The 16,858-nt window shown below is 44.3% G+C and overlaps 1 protein-coding gene across 1 annotated transcript in view; it reads right to left on the bottom strand.

The window, feature by feature from the left end:
- Positions 1 to 628: 628 nt before the first annotated feature.
- IQCG (IQ motif containing G) overlaps positions 629 to 16,858 on the bottom strand; it is a 49,612-nt gene continuing 33,382 nt past the window's right edge. The window contains exons 10-13 of the mRNA XM_011961156.1: positions 4,406 to 4,537; positions 3,089 to 3,190; positions 1,102 to 1,371; positions 629 to 981 (exon numbers count right to left, since the gene is read on the bottom strand). Coding sequence (XP_011816546.1) covers positions 1,240 to 1,371; positions 3,089 to 3,190; positions 4,406 to 4,537 — 366 coding nt within the window. The 3' untranslated portion in view covers positions 629 to 981; positions 1,102 to 1,239. The remainder of the gene's footprint in view (positions 982 to 1,101; positions 1,372 to 3,088; positions 3,191 to 4,405; positions 4,538 to 16,858) is intronic.

The following is a 16,858-nucleotide window of genomic DNA, read 5'->3' as shown; positions in this document are numbered from 1 at the left end:
TGTGGTTCCCTTGGCAAAAGTGAATCAAGGAAAGGGCATCTCCTTTCCAGAAGGAGTGTCAGTGGAAATGGGGGGCTTCAGGACAGGCTTTTGAGATCAGGTTGATTTTCTTAAGGAAGTACAGATATCAAGACTGCTTTATTTGGAGTTAGGTAGATAGAAGGCTTAATTCATGAAATGTATGTGACATATTAGGACAACTTTTCTCTTGGAAACCTTTAGCATCACAAGGCATTGTTTTGACTCATCAAGGCAAGCATGATCTGGTGGGCTCATTTTTTTCTAGAAGAGGGAGATTGACCGCTTTCCTATTTGCCAGGCACAGGTTAGATATTTTCACACACCTTATTTCTTTTCATCTTAACACTCCATAAAGTGGGGATTGTTGAGTAAGCAAAGCAGGTATTGGCCCTAGTGTTTCACTTGTCAAAAGTAGATCCAAACCAGCCTTCCAGAGAACCTGTGTCGCATCTTTACAGTTGATCAAGTTGTATATCCTAACATCCTATTTCTAGCTTGTATTTATAATTTGTATCCTGTTTCCTAGAAAAGTTGCTGAAGCAGCTTATAACTGGTTATGTGTTCCATGTCATTTTCACCCCAAGAAAAACACCAGAGTGATGACAAATCTAAAAGGCAGGCAGGAACCAACATTTATTAAAACTTTACTGTGTATATATTATGCTGGACAGCTAACAACATCATCTTGTAATTCCTACTGAATACTTTTGCTTGTAAGAGTTTTTTCACTACAAATTGAGTAAAATCAGAATCAGACATTACAGGAATTACTGAAGTTTTCATGCGTCACTGTAACTAAGCCAGTGAACTGCTTTGTTCGCTGAGAAAGAGAAAGAATGAATCTTCACAGGACTACCAGAAACTCTTCTTCCCAGCAAGGTGTGAGGAAGCCCTAAGTCAATGGTATAATCCTAAATCAGGGTTTGAAAACCCAGGTAACAGGCAGAGTGAAATTAACAGGCCCAGAGCAATTAACAGGCCCAGTGAAATTATCAGGCCTAGTGAAGTCAGGCAGAGTGAAATTAACAGGCAGAGTGAAATCAGGCAGAGTGAAATTAACAGGCAGAGTGAAATCAACAGGCAGAGTGAAATCAGGCTTCCCTGGGAAAGTCTCAATGGAAACAACCTGTAGATCTTTGATGGTACCAGGTGTTTCTTAACTCTCTTAAGTCCTTCCCACCTCCAGAATACCAGAGGAAAAGACAGAAGAGAACTTGGTCACTTCTTGCCTCGCCTCTTATCCTTGCCTTTGCCTTTTCCTTTTGAATCCTTGCTGTCAACTTTGTCTTTAGGCCTCTTGAAACCACCAATTTCTCTCCGTATCATAGTGCCTCGCCACCAGGCCTGGAGCTGGAAGAGAAAAGGGGAGTGAGCACAACGTATTGTATGCCTGACAAGCTGCATTCTTTACACATAATGGGACTGTTTAATAAAGTAACTTCTGTCTGACAAGCAGTCTCTCTCCAGGACATGGAAGTAGCCAGGGACGTAATCACTGTAGCGATGCTCTCCTGTTGTGCAGGACCCGAAACTTAAGCCATGGACTCAAGAGTGAAGTTCTCAAGGAGTAAAAATCAAAGGAATTGGATTTGGCCTATTTTTTCTTCACCCTTAGAAATCCGACTTCCTTATACTGCTTTCCTTGAAGAAAGTCCAGGTTCCCCATACCTAGCAGCTATGTGAACCAAAAAGAATGTTAGTTACCTGGGCCAAGGGCAAAAGCAAATGGCCAAAAACGCACAGATGATGCCAGGTGCGGTGGCTCATGCCTGTAATCCCAGCACTTCAGGAGGCTGAGGTGGGCAGATCGCTTTGAGCTCAAGGGTTCAAGACCAGCTTGGGCAACATGGCAAGCCCCTGTCTCTACAAAAATACAAAAAAGAAAAAAAAATTAGCCAGGCCTGGTGGCTTGTGCCTATAGTCCCAGCTGTTTGGGAGGCTGAGGCGGGAGGATCTCTTGAGCCCAGGAAGCAGAGGTTGTAGTGAGCAGAGATTACGCCACTGCACTCCAGCCTGAGTGACAAAGTGAGATCCTGTCTCAAAGGAAAAAAAAGCACAGATAAGTCTAGATGAGTCTTATAGGCTTGTGCATTTCATATCTTTAGTTGCTTAAAAGATCAGTTGTCCTAGCACTTTTAAAAAAGATTCAGATAGCTTTCTTGAATGTCTTAGTTTTTAGATAACAGTTCTCAATACAGTCTCCACTGCTTTAAAGTCAGACTAAACCCTAAAGACTGGAAGCACATCCACTAGTGAAAAGAAAGCAAATGTGCTCTTCAGCTCGTTCTAACCTGTCTGTTGTAAATTCAGGAATACTGACAGGTTTTATGGGGAAACACCATTGAAACTGGATAAATTCTTGCTACTTACACATCTGACTCCTTATGGAAAACTCAACTTTGGGTTTGGATACCTGTCCAGAATGTAAATATAAAACTTTTAGTTCACCCCTAATATACAACCCAAACTACGGTTTACCCACTAGGGTCTCAGCCTGCAGAGAAAAGGGCTGTCCTCCAGACAGTTTCCGTCCAGCTGATGCTGCTTTAAGTTTTTGCTTACAAGTATTTCACATGATCTGTGACCTGCCAGTTTCATCATCACTGATATACACAAGTTCATATGAAACTAAAATATCTCTATTTTTTTCTAACTTGCTGCTTATCCTTCCCACCTAAGCAGCTTGTATCAGAACCCAGCAGATAGTCTGGGCTGATGGATAAGCAGGATTTTAAGAAGTAGGAGGATATTAAAAGGAATCATTCTGTCAAGAGCTGGTTTTGGTCTGACGTAGTATTCTTATATTTCGTCTCTGGCCTAGGTTTTGCTTCCACCGCTAACCACCTCTTTTTCTCCAGATGAAGAGCTGGGGGCACGTCCTTTTCTATGTTAACCGTCTCCCTGCACCATGGACTGTGTCAGCAAATTCTAATAACAACAAAAGTCCATGCTTCTCAGATCTGCAGTTCCTTGGTATACTGAGATGCGTTTGATAATGAATGAGAAATTCTTTTGTGTTCCTCAGTGTTAGGCCAGCTATGGCGAGATACTGATTATGGTTCTTTACCTTTATGACGCTCTTTAATTCCAAGAGATCCTGTTCTATCTTATTCTTGCTCCTCTCCTTTTCTATACGATCTTCAATGATGACCTGTTCACACTCTCTTATCTGCAAAGATAGACATTCATCATTTATTACAGTGCTCTCTTGACTATGCTGTAGCCCAGCCAGCCCTGCACTTTTAATATAAAATTTCAGAATAAAACGTGTTCCATCTAAAGATAAACCAAAGAAAAAAAGTAATAGATTCCTAGAGTGTAAATATTCACATACTAACTTTATAATTGTTCCCAAAAACTTTTTCAGTTTTAATAATTCAAATTTAAGTTCTGTCTTTCCTAAAAAATAAAATACGAATCAATGTGTGATCAATGACTTCAATATGGATTTTTTTTAAACTTTGGGAGAATGTAGATATACAGTAGCTGTCTTTTTTGTTTGTTTTGAGACAGAGTCTCACTCTGTCACCCAGGCTAGAGCGCAGTGACTCAATCTTGGCTCACTGCAACCTCCGCCTCCCGGTTCAAGTGATTCTCCTGCCTCAGCCTCGTGAGTAGCTGGAATTAACAGCCACGTGCCACCATGCATGGCTAGTTTTTGTATTTTTGGTAGAGATGGGGTTTTGCCATGTTACCCAGGCTTGTCTCAAACTCCTGATCTCAAGTGATCTGCTTGCCTCGGCCTCCCAAAGTGCTGGGATTACAGGTGTGAACCACCATGCCCAGCAGTAGCTGACTTTTGAAAGAAATTTAGGGGCCGGGCGCGGTGGCTCAAGCCTGTAATCCTAGCACTTTGGGAGGCCGAGACGGGTGGATCACGAGGTCAGGAGATCGAGACCATCCTGGCTAACACGGTGAAACCCTGTCTCTACTAAAAAATACAAAAAACTAGCCGGGCGAGGTGGCAGCACCTGTAGTCCCAGCTACCCGGGAGGCTGAGGCAGGAGAATGGCGTGAACCCGGGAGGCGGAGCTTGCAGTGAGCTGAGATCCGGCCACAGCACTCCAGCCTGGGTGACAGAGCGAGACTCCGTCTCAAAAAAAAAAAAAAAAAAAAAGAAATTTAGGAAGTTCTGCACTTATTCCATGATGAAACCATAATCACAAACTTGTTAGAAATCATCACCGATGTCTCCAGAGGTCATAAAGTAAGAACAATCACAGTATCTGTCTCAGGGGCTGTGCGGGTAGCACCTGGGACAGAGTATGCACTATGTGAGTATTACAGCAGCATCTAAAAAGATTTTGACTCAAAATAGCAATACCCAGCTACTGTAGCTTAGTTGCCACTTCCTCCTCAGTGAGCGCCCTAATTCCTTCCTTACCGTCTTTGCCAGGTCTTGAAGGTGTGCTAAGTCACTGGCCTTTGTGGCTTTGAGAGCATTTAGTTCATTCTCTTTCATTTCTGTGTCCTTATCATATTTCTCCATCCAGAACTCTAGCCTCTCCTCAAGTTTCTATTTGGAAAGAACATGAAAACATGGCATTCAGCAGACACAAAACATTGTATACTGTATGATTCCACTTACATAAGTTTCAAGAAGAAGCAAAACTTTCTATAGTGAGAGAAGTCAGAACAGTAGTTACTTATCTGGGTGGAGAGTTGGATTTCTGATTGGGAATGGGGTGTGAGGGAGACTTTGGGATGCTGTAAATGTTCTCTCTATCTTTATCCAGGTGGTGGTTACATGAATGTGTATACATAAATGCTCATCAAACTATACACTAAGTACTTACACATTTTACTTGTGTGTTAGTCAATTTAAAAATAGAGGGCCAGGCGCAGTGGCTCACACCTGTAATCCCATCACTTTGGGAGGCCGAGGTGAGCGGATCACCTGAGGTCGGGAGTTCAAGACCAGTCTGACCAACATGGAGAAGCCCCGTCTCTACTAAAAACACAAAATCAGCTGGGCGCGGTGGCTCAAGCCTGTAATCCCAGCACTTTGGGAGGCCGAGACGGGTGGATCACGAGGTCAGGAGATCGAGACCATCCTGGTCTACACGGTGAAACCCCGTCTCTACTAAAAAATACAAAAAAAAAACTAGCCGGGCGAGGTGGCGGCGCCTGTAGTCCCAGCTACTCGGGAGGCTGAGGCAGGAGAATGGCGGGAACCCGGGAGGCGGAGCTTGCAGTGAGCTGAGATCCGGCCACTGCACTCCAGCCTGGGCGACAGAGCAAGACTCCGTCTCAAAAAAAAAAAAAAAAAAGAAATCCAGCTATGAACTACCTAGAGAACTACATGCCCCTGACACGTGGGGACTATTACAATTCAAGGTGACATTTGGGTGGGGACACAGAACCAAACCGTATCAGATGGTTTTTTAATAAAGATCAATAAAATGGTCAAACCTTTAACAAATTTCAGTAAGAAAAAAGGAAAGAAGACACATCTTTTTAAAAAAATTAATGAAAAAGGTTTCATTACTACAGAAATAAAGGACTTTAAAATTGTAAAAAAAACAAAAACTATAGAGCATAGCTTTATGCTAATAAATTTGAAATCAGTGTTTAGATGAAATGGATTATTTTCTAGGAAGACATCAGTTACAAAAAAGACTCAAAAAGAGATAAAAGATCAATAATCTTTTTTTTACAGTTGAATAGCTCCACTTGAATATAACCAGACAAAATTCTTTATGATTGAATTTTATCAAGCTTCAAGGAACAGATAATGTTTTCACTGAAGAAGGCATTAGCTAAAAAAATAAAATCATCATAATAATCTGGTTTATTTGTATTTTTAGGTTTCAGAGCATAAAAAGATGGAAAGCTTCCCATTCATGCTGCCAAGCTAGCAGAACTCTGACAGCAATAGCACAAAGCAGCACCAAAAACTAAACCTATAGGTTAATCTCACTTGTGGAATATATAAATACAAAGTGGAAGTCGAGGCTGGCTGTGGTGGCATGTGCCTATAATCCCAGCTACGTGGAGGCTGAGGTGGGAGGATTGCTTGAGCCCAGGAGTTCAAGACCAGCCTGAGCAACACAGTGAGCTCCCCTGTCTCAAAGAAAAATTTAAAAAATTTAAAAATCCATGGTATTGATCTTATGTTTACCCAAGAATGCCACAAGACAACACAAAATAAGGGAGAGATGAGATATAAAGAGGAAAAAAAGAAAAATGAAAATTAATAAAAAGGAAGCAGCGGCAGTACAGAGCGAGATGGCCAAATAGAAGCCTCCACTGACAGTTCTGCCACCCAGGAACGCTGTTTGACAACTGTCTGTACAAAAACGCACCTTCATAAGAACCAAAAATCAGGTAAGCAATTGCAGTACCTGGTTTAACTTCGTATTGCTGAAAAGGCACTGAAGAGGGTAGGAAAGACGGTTTTGAATTGCTGACGACACCCCTCCTCCATCCCCTGGCAGCAGCCACGTGGCACAGGGTGGGAATCTGAGCAGCTGTGGGAGGGAGGGCACGGCCCCTGTGACTGTGCCTTGAACCTGGTGCTGCCGTCACGGTGGAAAGCAAAACCGGGTTGAACTCGGGTGATGCCCACCCATGGAGGGAGCATTGAGACCAGCCCCAGCCAGAGGAGAACCGCCCAGCCCAGCGGTGGGACCCGAGTCCCAGCAAGCCTCACCATCACAGGCTACACTGCTCTGGGATCCTAAATATACTTGAAAAGGGGGTCTAGGCCAGGAGGACTACAACCCTTAGGCAAGTCCTGGTCCTGATGCCTGTGGCCCTGGGGGACTTGGGACCTAGTGAGACACCAGCCGGGGTGGTTAAGGGAGTGCTTGTATCACCCATGCCCCAACCTCAGGCAGTGCAGCTCGCCTCTGAAAGAGACTTCCCCTTCTTCTGTTTGAGGAGAGGGACGAGTACAGAGGACTTTGTCTTGCATCTTGGATACCAGCTCAGCCACAGGAGAATAGGGCAATGGGCAGAGTCATGAGGCCCCTACTCCAGGCCTAGCTCCTGGGTGGCATTTCTAGACACACCTGGGGCCAGAAGGGAACGCACTGCCTTGTAGGGAGGACCCAGTCCTGGCAGGATTCATCATCTACTGAGGAAAGAGCCCCCGGGCCCTGAATAACCAGCAGTGACTCGCAGGGGCTCACCATGGGCCTTGGGCGGGACTCTGAGATGTGCTGGCTTCGAAGACATGGTAGTGGCTATGGTGAGAGACTCCTGCTTGAGAAAAGCAGAGGAAAAAGTAAGAGGACTCTGTCTTACACCTTAGGTGCCACCTCAACTACCGTGGGGTAGAGCACCAAGAGGCTCTTGGAGTCCCCAGTTCAGGCCTTGACGCCTTTTTTTTGAAATGGAGTCTCACTCTGTTACCCAGGTTGGAGTGCGGTGGCACGATCTTGGCTCACTGCCATCTCCACCTCTGGGGTTCAAGCGATTCTCCTGCCTCAGCCTCCAAGTAGCTGGCATTACAGGCACCTGCCACCATGCCTGGCTAATGTTTGTATTTTTAGTAGAGACAGGGTTTCACCATGTTAGCCAGGCTGGTCTCAAACTTGTGACCTCAGGTGATCCACCCCCCTCAGCCTCCCAAAGTGCTGGGATTACAGGCGTGAGCCGCCGCCCCCGGCCCAAGGCTTTGACTCTTGGATGTTATTTCTGGTCCTGCTCGGGGTAAGAGGGTAGCCCACTCCCTTGAAGAGTAAGTTCCAGGCCTGGCAGCATTCACCACAAGCTGACTGAAGAGTCCTTGGGCCTTTAGGTGAACATCAGTAGTAGCCTGGCGGCACTCTCCATGGGCCTGTGGTAGTCACGGCCATGAGCAGAGGCTCCTCTGCATGTGGAAAGCAGATGGAAGAGTAGGAAGGACTTTGTCTTATGGCTTGAAGGCCAGCTTAGCTGCAGGAGCTTAGAGCACAAGGTAGACTTCTAAGGTTTTTGACTGCAGCCCTTGGCTCCCAGACAGCATCTCTGGACCTGTCCAGGGCCTGGGGGGACTCACCACTCTGAAGGGAAGGACACAAGCTTGACAGACTTTGCCACCTGCTGATTGTAGAGTCCTAGGGCCTTGAGCAAACATAGGCAGTAGCCAGGTAGTGGTTACAGCAAGCCTTAGGTGAGACCAGGTGCTGTGCTGGCTTCAGGTCTGACCCAGCACAGTGGCAGTGGTGGTGGTCACCAGGGGGCTTGTGTCACCCCATTCTCAGCTCCAGGCAGCTCAGCAAAGAGTGAGAGACTCTGGGAGAAAGTAAGGAAAAAGAACAAGAGTCTCTCCCTGGCAATCCAGAAAATTCATCTGGATCTTATCTAAGACCACCAAGGTGATACCTCTACAAGTCTGCATGAACCACAGAATTATGGGCTTGGAGTGTTCCCTAGTGAGGTACGGCTTAGATCACAACACTCAAGTCCCTTCATACACCTAGAAAGCCTTCACAAGGATGAGTACAAATAAACCCAGACTGCAAGGACTACAATAAATACGTAACTCTTCAATGCCCATACACCAATGAACATCCAGAAGCATCAAGACCATCCAGGAAAACATGACCTCACCAAACAAATGAAATAAGGCACCAGGGACTAATCCTGGAGAAACAAAGATATGTGATATTTCAGACAGAGAATTCAAAATAGCCATTTTGGGGAAACTCAAAGAAAATCAAGATAACACAGAGAAATAATTCAGAAATTGTGATAAATTTAACAGAGATTGAAATAATTAAAAAGAAACAAATTCTTGAGTTGAAAAATGCAACTGACATACTTAAGAAGGCATCAGAGTCTCAAGAGCAGAAGTGATCAAGCAGAAGAAAGAATTTGTGAGCTTGAAGATAGATAGGCTGTTTGAAAATACACAGGGAGGACAAAAGAAAAAATGATGAAAGAAATGGAAAGACATTCTCTGTTCATGGATTGGAAGAATCAATATTGTTAAAATGTACGTTACTACCCAAAACAATCCACAGATTCAATGCACTCCTTATCAAAATACCAATGACATTCTCCACAGCAATAGAAAAACAATCCTAAAATTGATATGGAACCACAAGAGACCCAGAATAGCCAAAGCTATCCTGAGTAAAAATAAACTGGAAGAATCACATTACCTGATTTCAAATTATACTATAGAGCTATAGTAACCAAAACAGCATGGCACTGGAATAAAAACAGACACATAGACCAATGGAACAGAATAGAGAACCCGGAAGCAAATCAATAAATCTATAGTGAATTCACTTTTGACAAGGTACCAAGAACAAACACTGGGGAAAGGATAGTCCTTTCAATGAATGGTGCTGGGAAAACTGGATATCCATATGCAGAAGAATGAAACTAGACAGTTATCTCTCACCATTTACAAAAATTAAATCAAAATTGATTAAAGATTTAAATTTAAGACCTCAAACTATGAAACTACTAAAAGAAAATGCTGGGGAAACTCTTCAGGACATTGGACTGGGCGAAGATTTTTTTTTTTTTTGAGACGGAGTCTCACTCTGTCGCCCAGGCTGGAGTGCAGTGGCCGGACCTCAGCTCACTGCAAGCTCCGCCTCCCGGGTTTACGCCATTCTCCTGCCTCAGCCTCCCGAGTAGCTGGGACTACAGGCGCCCGCCACCTCGCCCGGCTATTTTTTTGTATTTTTTAGTAGAGACGGGGTTTCACTGTGTTGGATGGTCTCGATCTCCTGACCTCGTGATCCGCCCGTCTCGGCCTCCCAAAGTGCTGGGATTACAGGCTTGAGCCACCGCGCCCGGCCGAAGATTTCTTAAATAATACCCCACAAGCACAGGCAACCAAAGCAAAAATGAACAAATGGATCATATCAAGTTAAAAAGCTTCTGCACAGGCCAGGTGCAGTGGCTCACGCCCGTAATCCCAGCACTATGGGAGGCTGAGGCGGGTGGATCACTTGAGGCCAGGACTTCAAGGCCAGCCTGGCCAACATGGTGAAACTCCACCTCTACTGAAAATAGAAAAATTAGCTGGGCATGGCAGTGTACTCCTATAGTCCCAGCTACTCGGGAGGCTGTGGCACGAGAATCGCTTGAACCCAGGAGGTGGAGGTTGCAGTCAGCCGAGATTGTGCCGCTACACTCCAGCTTGGGCGACAGAGCAAGACTGTGCCAAAAAAGAAAGAAAATAAAAAGCTTCTGCATAGCAAACAAGACAATCAACAAAGTGAAAAGACAACCCACAGAACTGGAGAAAATAATTGCAAACTACCTATATGACAAGGGTTTAATAAACAGAATATATAAGGAGCTCAAACAAGTCTATAGGAAAAAATCTAATAATGTGAAAAAAGGGCCAAAAGGACTGAGTGTAATCACTCACACCTATAACCCCAGCACTTTGGGAGGCCTAGGCTAGAGGATGAATTGCTTGAGCTCAGGAGTTCAAGGCCAGCCTGGGCAACACAGTGAGACCTCGTCTCTCTCTCTCTCTCTCTATATATATATGTATTTTAAAAGAGCCAAAGATCTGAATAGACATTTCTCAAAAGAAGACATACAAACATCAAACAGACATATAAAAAGGTGCTCAACATCACTAATCATCAGAGAAATGCAAATCAGAACTGTGAGGCGTCATCTCACCCCAGTGAAAATGGCGTATATCTAAAAGACAGACAGTAACAAATGCTGGGAAGGATGTGGAGAAAGAGGAATGCTTGTACGCTGTGGGTTGGTGGAAACGTCAATTAGCACAACCACTATGGAGAACAGTTTGGAGGGTCTTCAAAAAACTAAAAATAGAGCTACCATATGATCCAGCAGTCCCACTGCCAGGTGTATACCCAAAAGAAAGGAAATTAGATGTTGAAGAGATGTCTGCACTCCTATGTTTATTGCAGCACTGTTCACAATAGCCAAGATCTGGAAGCAATGTAAGTGTCTACCAACAGATGAATGGATAAAAAAAAAGGTGGGGCCGGGCGCGGTGGCTCACACCTGTAATCCCAGCACTTTGGGAGGCCAAGGCGGGTGGATCACTTGGGGTCAGAAGTTCGAGACCAGGCTGACCAACATGGAGAAACCCCATCTCTACCAAAATATAAAAATTAGCCAGGCGTAGTGGTGGGTACCTGTAATCCCAGCTACTCAGGAGGCTGAGACAGGAGAATTGCTTGAACCTGGGAGGCAGAGGTTGCAGTGAGCCAAGATCGTGGGCAACAGAACAACGCTCCCTCTCAAAAAGGAATAAATAAATAAATAAATAACTTAAAAAGGTGGGACATATAAGCAATGGTGTACTATTCAGCCCAGAAGGAGATTGTGTCATTTGCAACAATATAGATGGAACTGAGGTTATTACGTTAAGTGAAATAAGCCAGGCACGGAAAGACAAACTTCACGTGTTCTTTGTGAGAGCTAAATATTAAAACAATTGAACTCATGGAGATCGAGAGTGGAAGGTGGTTACCGGAGGCTGGGAAGGTAGTGGGGGATGGGGAGGACGTGGAGATGATTAATGTGTACAAAAAAGTAGAAAGAATGAGTAAGACCCAGTATTGGGTAGCAAAACAGGGTCACCATAGTCAATACTTTAATTGTAAATTTAAAAAGAACCAAACGAGTATAACTAGATCATTTGTAACACAAAGGATAAAGGCTGACGGTGATGGATACCCCATTTCCCCTGATGTGACTCCGACGCATCGCACACCTGCATCAAAGTACGTCATGCACTCCATAAGTGTATACACCTACTATGTACCCACAAAAATTAAAAATTAAAAAAAAAGTTCAAAATACAAAAAAATTTTTTAAGTCTATAAATCAGTTTTTTAGCAGTCTATTAAAGGAATAACAGGCTGGGCACGGTGGCTCATGCCTGTAATCCCAGCACTTTGGGACGCCAAGGCAGGTGGATGAGCTGAAGTCAGGAGTTCGAGACCAGCCTGGCCAACATGGAGAAAACCCTGTCTCCACTAAAAAAATACAAAATTACCCGGGCATGGTGGCGCATGCCTGTAATCCCAGCTACTCGGGAGGCTGAGGCAGGAGAATCGCTTGAACTCGGGAGGCAGAAGTTGCACCGAGCCGAGATTGCACCACTGCACTCCAGCCTGGGTGACAAGAGCAAAACTCCGTTTCAAGGAAAAAAAAAAAAAAAAGGAACAACACACTATGATCGGGTAAGGTTTACCCCAAGAATTTGAAGATGACCCAACATCAGCAAATCTATTAATGTATTTCACTTTATTAACATATTAAAACGATATCATCTCAATTAATGAAAAAAAATCCATCTCAAAATCTAGTACTCATTTTGTTGAGAAAAACAAACTTTTTAACAAGAACAAAAAGATACTTCCTGAAGTTGATAAAGCTTGTCTACCAGAAACCTACAGAGTAAACCTCACACTTGATAATTTAAAGAAAAACTCATTTGTGCCAATTACAATTTATTGCCTGTCAGCTCCAAATTCACCTTTCTTGGTGAAGGTGGATGCTTGCTAGGAACGTTTTTCTTGCCAGCTGACAACATGCTACCCTGCGTCAGCAGAGAGCGCTGGAGGCGCAACAGGAGGGCGCTGCCCCGTTTCCTGTCGCCAGCGGCGTGTGCGGGGACACCCGGTGGCACTTGTCCACCCACACGTTGTACGGAGACCACGCAGGAGGATTCTTACTGGCCAAACGCATTGTGACCTAGTGGGGTTTATCCCAGGAATTTAAGGATGACTCAAATCAGCAACTCTCTCAATGTATTCTACTCTATTAACATATTAAAGGAGAAAAAATATCTCAATGGACAAAAAAAGTTTTGTTCCTTTTTTTCCCCCCTAATTGAGTACGCATCCAGATTAGTAAACAAACAAACAAACAAACAAATAGTTAGCAAGGTCCACCGCTTCCTGCTTGCCAGCCTTATCCTGCCAGCTGGCTGTGAGCCAGCTCTGGCCCAAGGCAACCCAGCAAACACCGCTGCCATCCAGTGGGCCACGGCCATACCCTCTCCAATGAGGCCTGAATCTTACCCTTGGGAAGGCTCCTTCCCCCTCCCGCCCCCACCTTTCCAGTTTATTTCTTTTTTGGATATTGTCCTGGGCCAGCCTCCCTCCCTCCCTCCCTCCTACCTTCCTTCCTTCCTTCGTCCCTCCCTCCTTTCCCTTCCTTCCTTCTTTCCTTCCTTCCTTCCTTCCTTCCTTCCTTCCTTCCTTCCTTCCTTCCTTCCTTCCTTCCTTCCTTTCCTCCTTTCCTCCCTCCCTCTCTCTCTCTTCTTCTTCTTCTTTTTTTTTTTTTTTAGAGATGAGGTCTCACTATATTTCCCAGATTGGTCTCCAACTCCTGGGTTCAAGCAATCCTCCCACCTTGGCCTCCCACAGTGCTGGGATTACAGGTGTGAGCCACCACGCCTGGCCTTAGGATATTCTTTAGAGTTCTCTTTTATCCCTTCTGAGTAGCCAATCCCTTATGAATAGCTTGTGATTCTTTTTGTTGGATTTTATCTGTTAAATTATTGGTATGATTTCTCTCTCCTAAATGGATTACTAATGATAAAGAATTGGTATCAGAAATGGAGTTAAGCACTCACCTTCTAGTTCACATATTTCTTACTAAGGTATCTAAAGTCCTTGCTAGTTCCTCTTCATCAGATACAATCAGCATAACATCATTAATGCAGTGAGCGACCATGACGTTTTGTGAAAAGTCCAGGGGTGCTATCTCTGCAGACCAGATTATGGGAGAGAACAGTGCGGAGAGCCCTGATGTGAGACTATGAAGGGGTACTGTTGGCCCTGCCAGGTAAAACCAGACTGCTTCTGGTGGTCTTTCAAATTGGTTTGAAGACAGAGCTTTGGTCAGGTTAACAGCTGTATACCAAGAACCAGGAGCCACTGAAGACTTGCTCCAAGGAAGATACTACATTTAAAATAGTAGCTGCAACTGGAGTCACTAATAGTGACTAATAGTCACTAGTAGTCACAATAGTCCATAATAACTCTCCAAGATCCACGCCTCTTCTGCGCGGGCCAGACGGCTGAGTTAAATAGGGACGTGGAATCACCACTGCTGCTTCCTTCAGGTCTTTGATGGTGGCGCTCATCTCTGTAGTTCCACCAGGAGTGCAGCACTGCTTCTGGTTTTCTATTTTAGTAGGGAGGGGAAGTTCAAGAAGCTCGTCTTGGTCCTTACTATCATAATGTCCCCAAGTATATCTAGTCCAATAACAGCTTCAGTAATGGAGGAAACAAAGAGAGGGTCCACGGAACAGGTGGACTCACAGTCAGGCTAGTTCAGGCTCCACCTGTCACCTAGCCCCCATAACCGCCCATTTTGACTAGTGGCCGCAGTGTCACTTTGGGTCCCTGTGGATGAACATCAGTTCAGAGCCAATGCTTCAGTCATCCCAGTGCACAGTCACTCTGTAAATTACACAGGTCTTCTGAGTAGGAGCTACCGGGAGACTTACAGTAGGGACGCAGCAGGGCTGCAGAGTTCATCCTCGGGGGGACATGCCCACACACCCACACCCCAGTTCATAAAGGGGCCCTGGGGCTGTGAATTGACTCAGTCCTAGGAGCTAGGGGAGCGGCCGTGACTCTCTGCTGTGGTGATTCAAATCAGGGTTCTGGCTACCAGACCCGGACTCTTTTTCTGTTATACTTTAGTAGGCAGCCCATCAATTTTGTTCCTAGAGATACCACGATTGATTAGCCATTGCCAAGAATCCCTGTGGCCAAAGGCATTCTGATTACTGATACGTCTCTGCCGCCCTTCGTGGTAAATGTTCCCACCTTATCTTTGACAATTAAGTGCTCCCACTTATCCTAAGGCACTTCGGGACCCCATCACCCCACTGATATCAGGAAGCTCATCTCAGTGACAACACCCTTAGGGTCACACCTGCCTACACAGGAAAGCAAGCACAGAGCTTGTAGGGATGCAGATGCTCCCCTCACTATTCTGTTTCTCAATGTCTTAGTAAAGAAGTGTCTTCTGGGCCTTCTCATGGTTATGGATGGGTGTTTGGTGGTAGATGTGCAAGTCACACATGATAAATCTACGGTGACATTCCTGTCTCCCTACGTCTCTGGATTGTCTCCCCCAAATCATAGCCGGGAAGCTCTGGCATCTCCACCTCATCAAATGTAGGCAACTGTTGAATCACCTCTAGCTGCGCAAGCTAACCCACGACATCTAGACTCTCAGGTAAGTGCGTCTGTATCAATGAATTAACCAAATGGAATGTTCTAGCCTGCCCTGTTGGATCAAACACTCTTAGAATCAATTCGACATGTTTCCCAGGCTGCTTCCAATATTCACTAGCAAAATCTTACCCTTCTTTTGGTGTGTAAGTGATTTCCTTCGGAGTTAGTTGTCTGAGTTATATGTGCCCCTGTAACATGCTAAGATTTGACCCTAGTTACGGATCCAGTGACAATAGGGGTGACTGTGCCAGGTCTGAGGAAAGAGCATCCCTTTCCAAGGCATCCTCCCAGACGAAGTTATCACAGGACTTTCAGGCCAAGGAAGTGTCCTGAGACCCAGGAGGGCGGACTGCAATAAGATTTTCCACCTAGGAAATCCAAATGTATCAACTGAAAAACCACTAGAGGGTCTAAGGAATCCACAGCAATACACAAAATAAATAGCCTTTCCAAATACCATACACTTAGAGACAGAACCAAGAAGGTTTCGTAATGTTATCACAGCAAAACCTGAAACCACCTAAATGTACTGACAGAATGGTTCACTAAATTTCAGTATATTCTGACTATGAGATATTATCTATCAGTTGTAATGCTACAGAAAACGTTAAAAACAAAGTAAATGTAAAAAGGAAAAAACAGGTTCTGAAACACTATATATAGTATGATCCAATTTACGTAAAACACAAACACTAGGCCAGGCGCCGTGGTTCACGCCTGTAATCCCAGCACTTTGGGAGGCCGAGGTGGGCAGATCACTTGAGATCAGGAGTTCTAGACCATCCTGGCCAACGTGGTGAAACCCTGTCTCTACTAAAAATACAAAAATCAGCTGGGCGAGGTGGCCGGTGCCTGTAATCCCAGCTACTCGGGAGGCTGAGGCAGGAGAATCTCTTGAACCCAGGAGGCGGAGGTTGCAGTGAGCCGAGATCACGCCACTGCACTCCAGCCTGGGTGGTAAAGCAAGACTGCGTCTCAAAAAAAAACCAAAAAACAAAATAAAGAAAGACTCCAGCTACACTTAGACATACTTCTAACCTTAGATATATTATAGACCCAGCTTGGTTATTAGTATTGAAAATGCTCTTAAAACCACTTCTGTCATATATATTTCACACAAGAAGAAATAAATTGAGTAAACGTGGAAAAATGTTACGTTCACTTCCATTAATAAGCAAAACAACCACAACAACAAAATAAAACAACTCATTAAGTTAGCAGACTTTGAAAAATATTTAAAATGGCTACTACTGTTGAAGAGATCTTGAAATGACTGCCTGCAACACTGCTAGCGGCAGCACAGATTAGAGCGTCGGCAATGTTTATCAAAAGTCGCAAAATACCAGTCTCTGAAATAATCATCTTATGATTGAGATTTACTTTTAGTAAATAGTTGCCATGAAGAAATATAGTTCTTTGGGCAAAGCTTTAATAAGTGCATTATTTATAATAATAAAACTTTGGAAACAACCTAAATATTAAAAAAAAAAAATTGTAACAAACTATGGCACAACCATTCAATGGAACATTAAACAACGATTTTCAATTATTTTATAAAGAAACTGTAATAACATAAAAAAAGAAAAGCAATGAGTCATTTTAAAAATCCTCACTCAACTGGGAATGTAAAATTAGTAAATCTTGGCCGGGCGCGGTGGCTCAAGCCTGTAATCCCAGCACTTTGGGAGGCCGAG

This window comes from Colobus angolensis, unplaced genomic scaffold (assembly GCF_000951035.1).
Source record: "Colobus angolensis palliatus isolate OR3802 unplaced genomic scaffold, Cang.pa_1.0 Scaffold54, whole genome shotgun sequence".
Taxonomy (NCBI): Eukaryota; Metazoa; Chordata; class Mammalia; order Primates; family Cercopithecidae; genus Colobus; species Colobus angolensis.
Note: the sequence above shows the minus strand (reverse complement) of the source record. Positions and strands in the feature narration are given on the sequence as shown.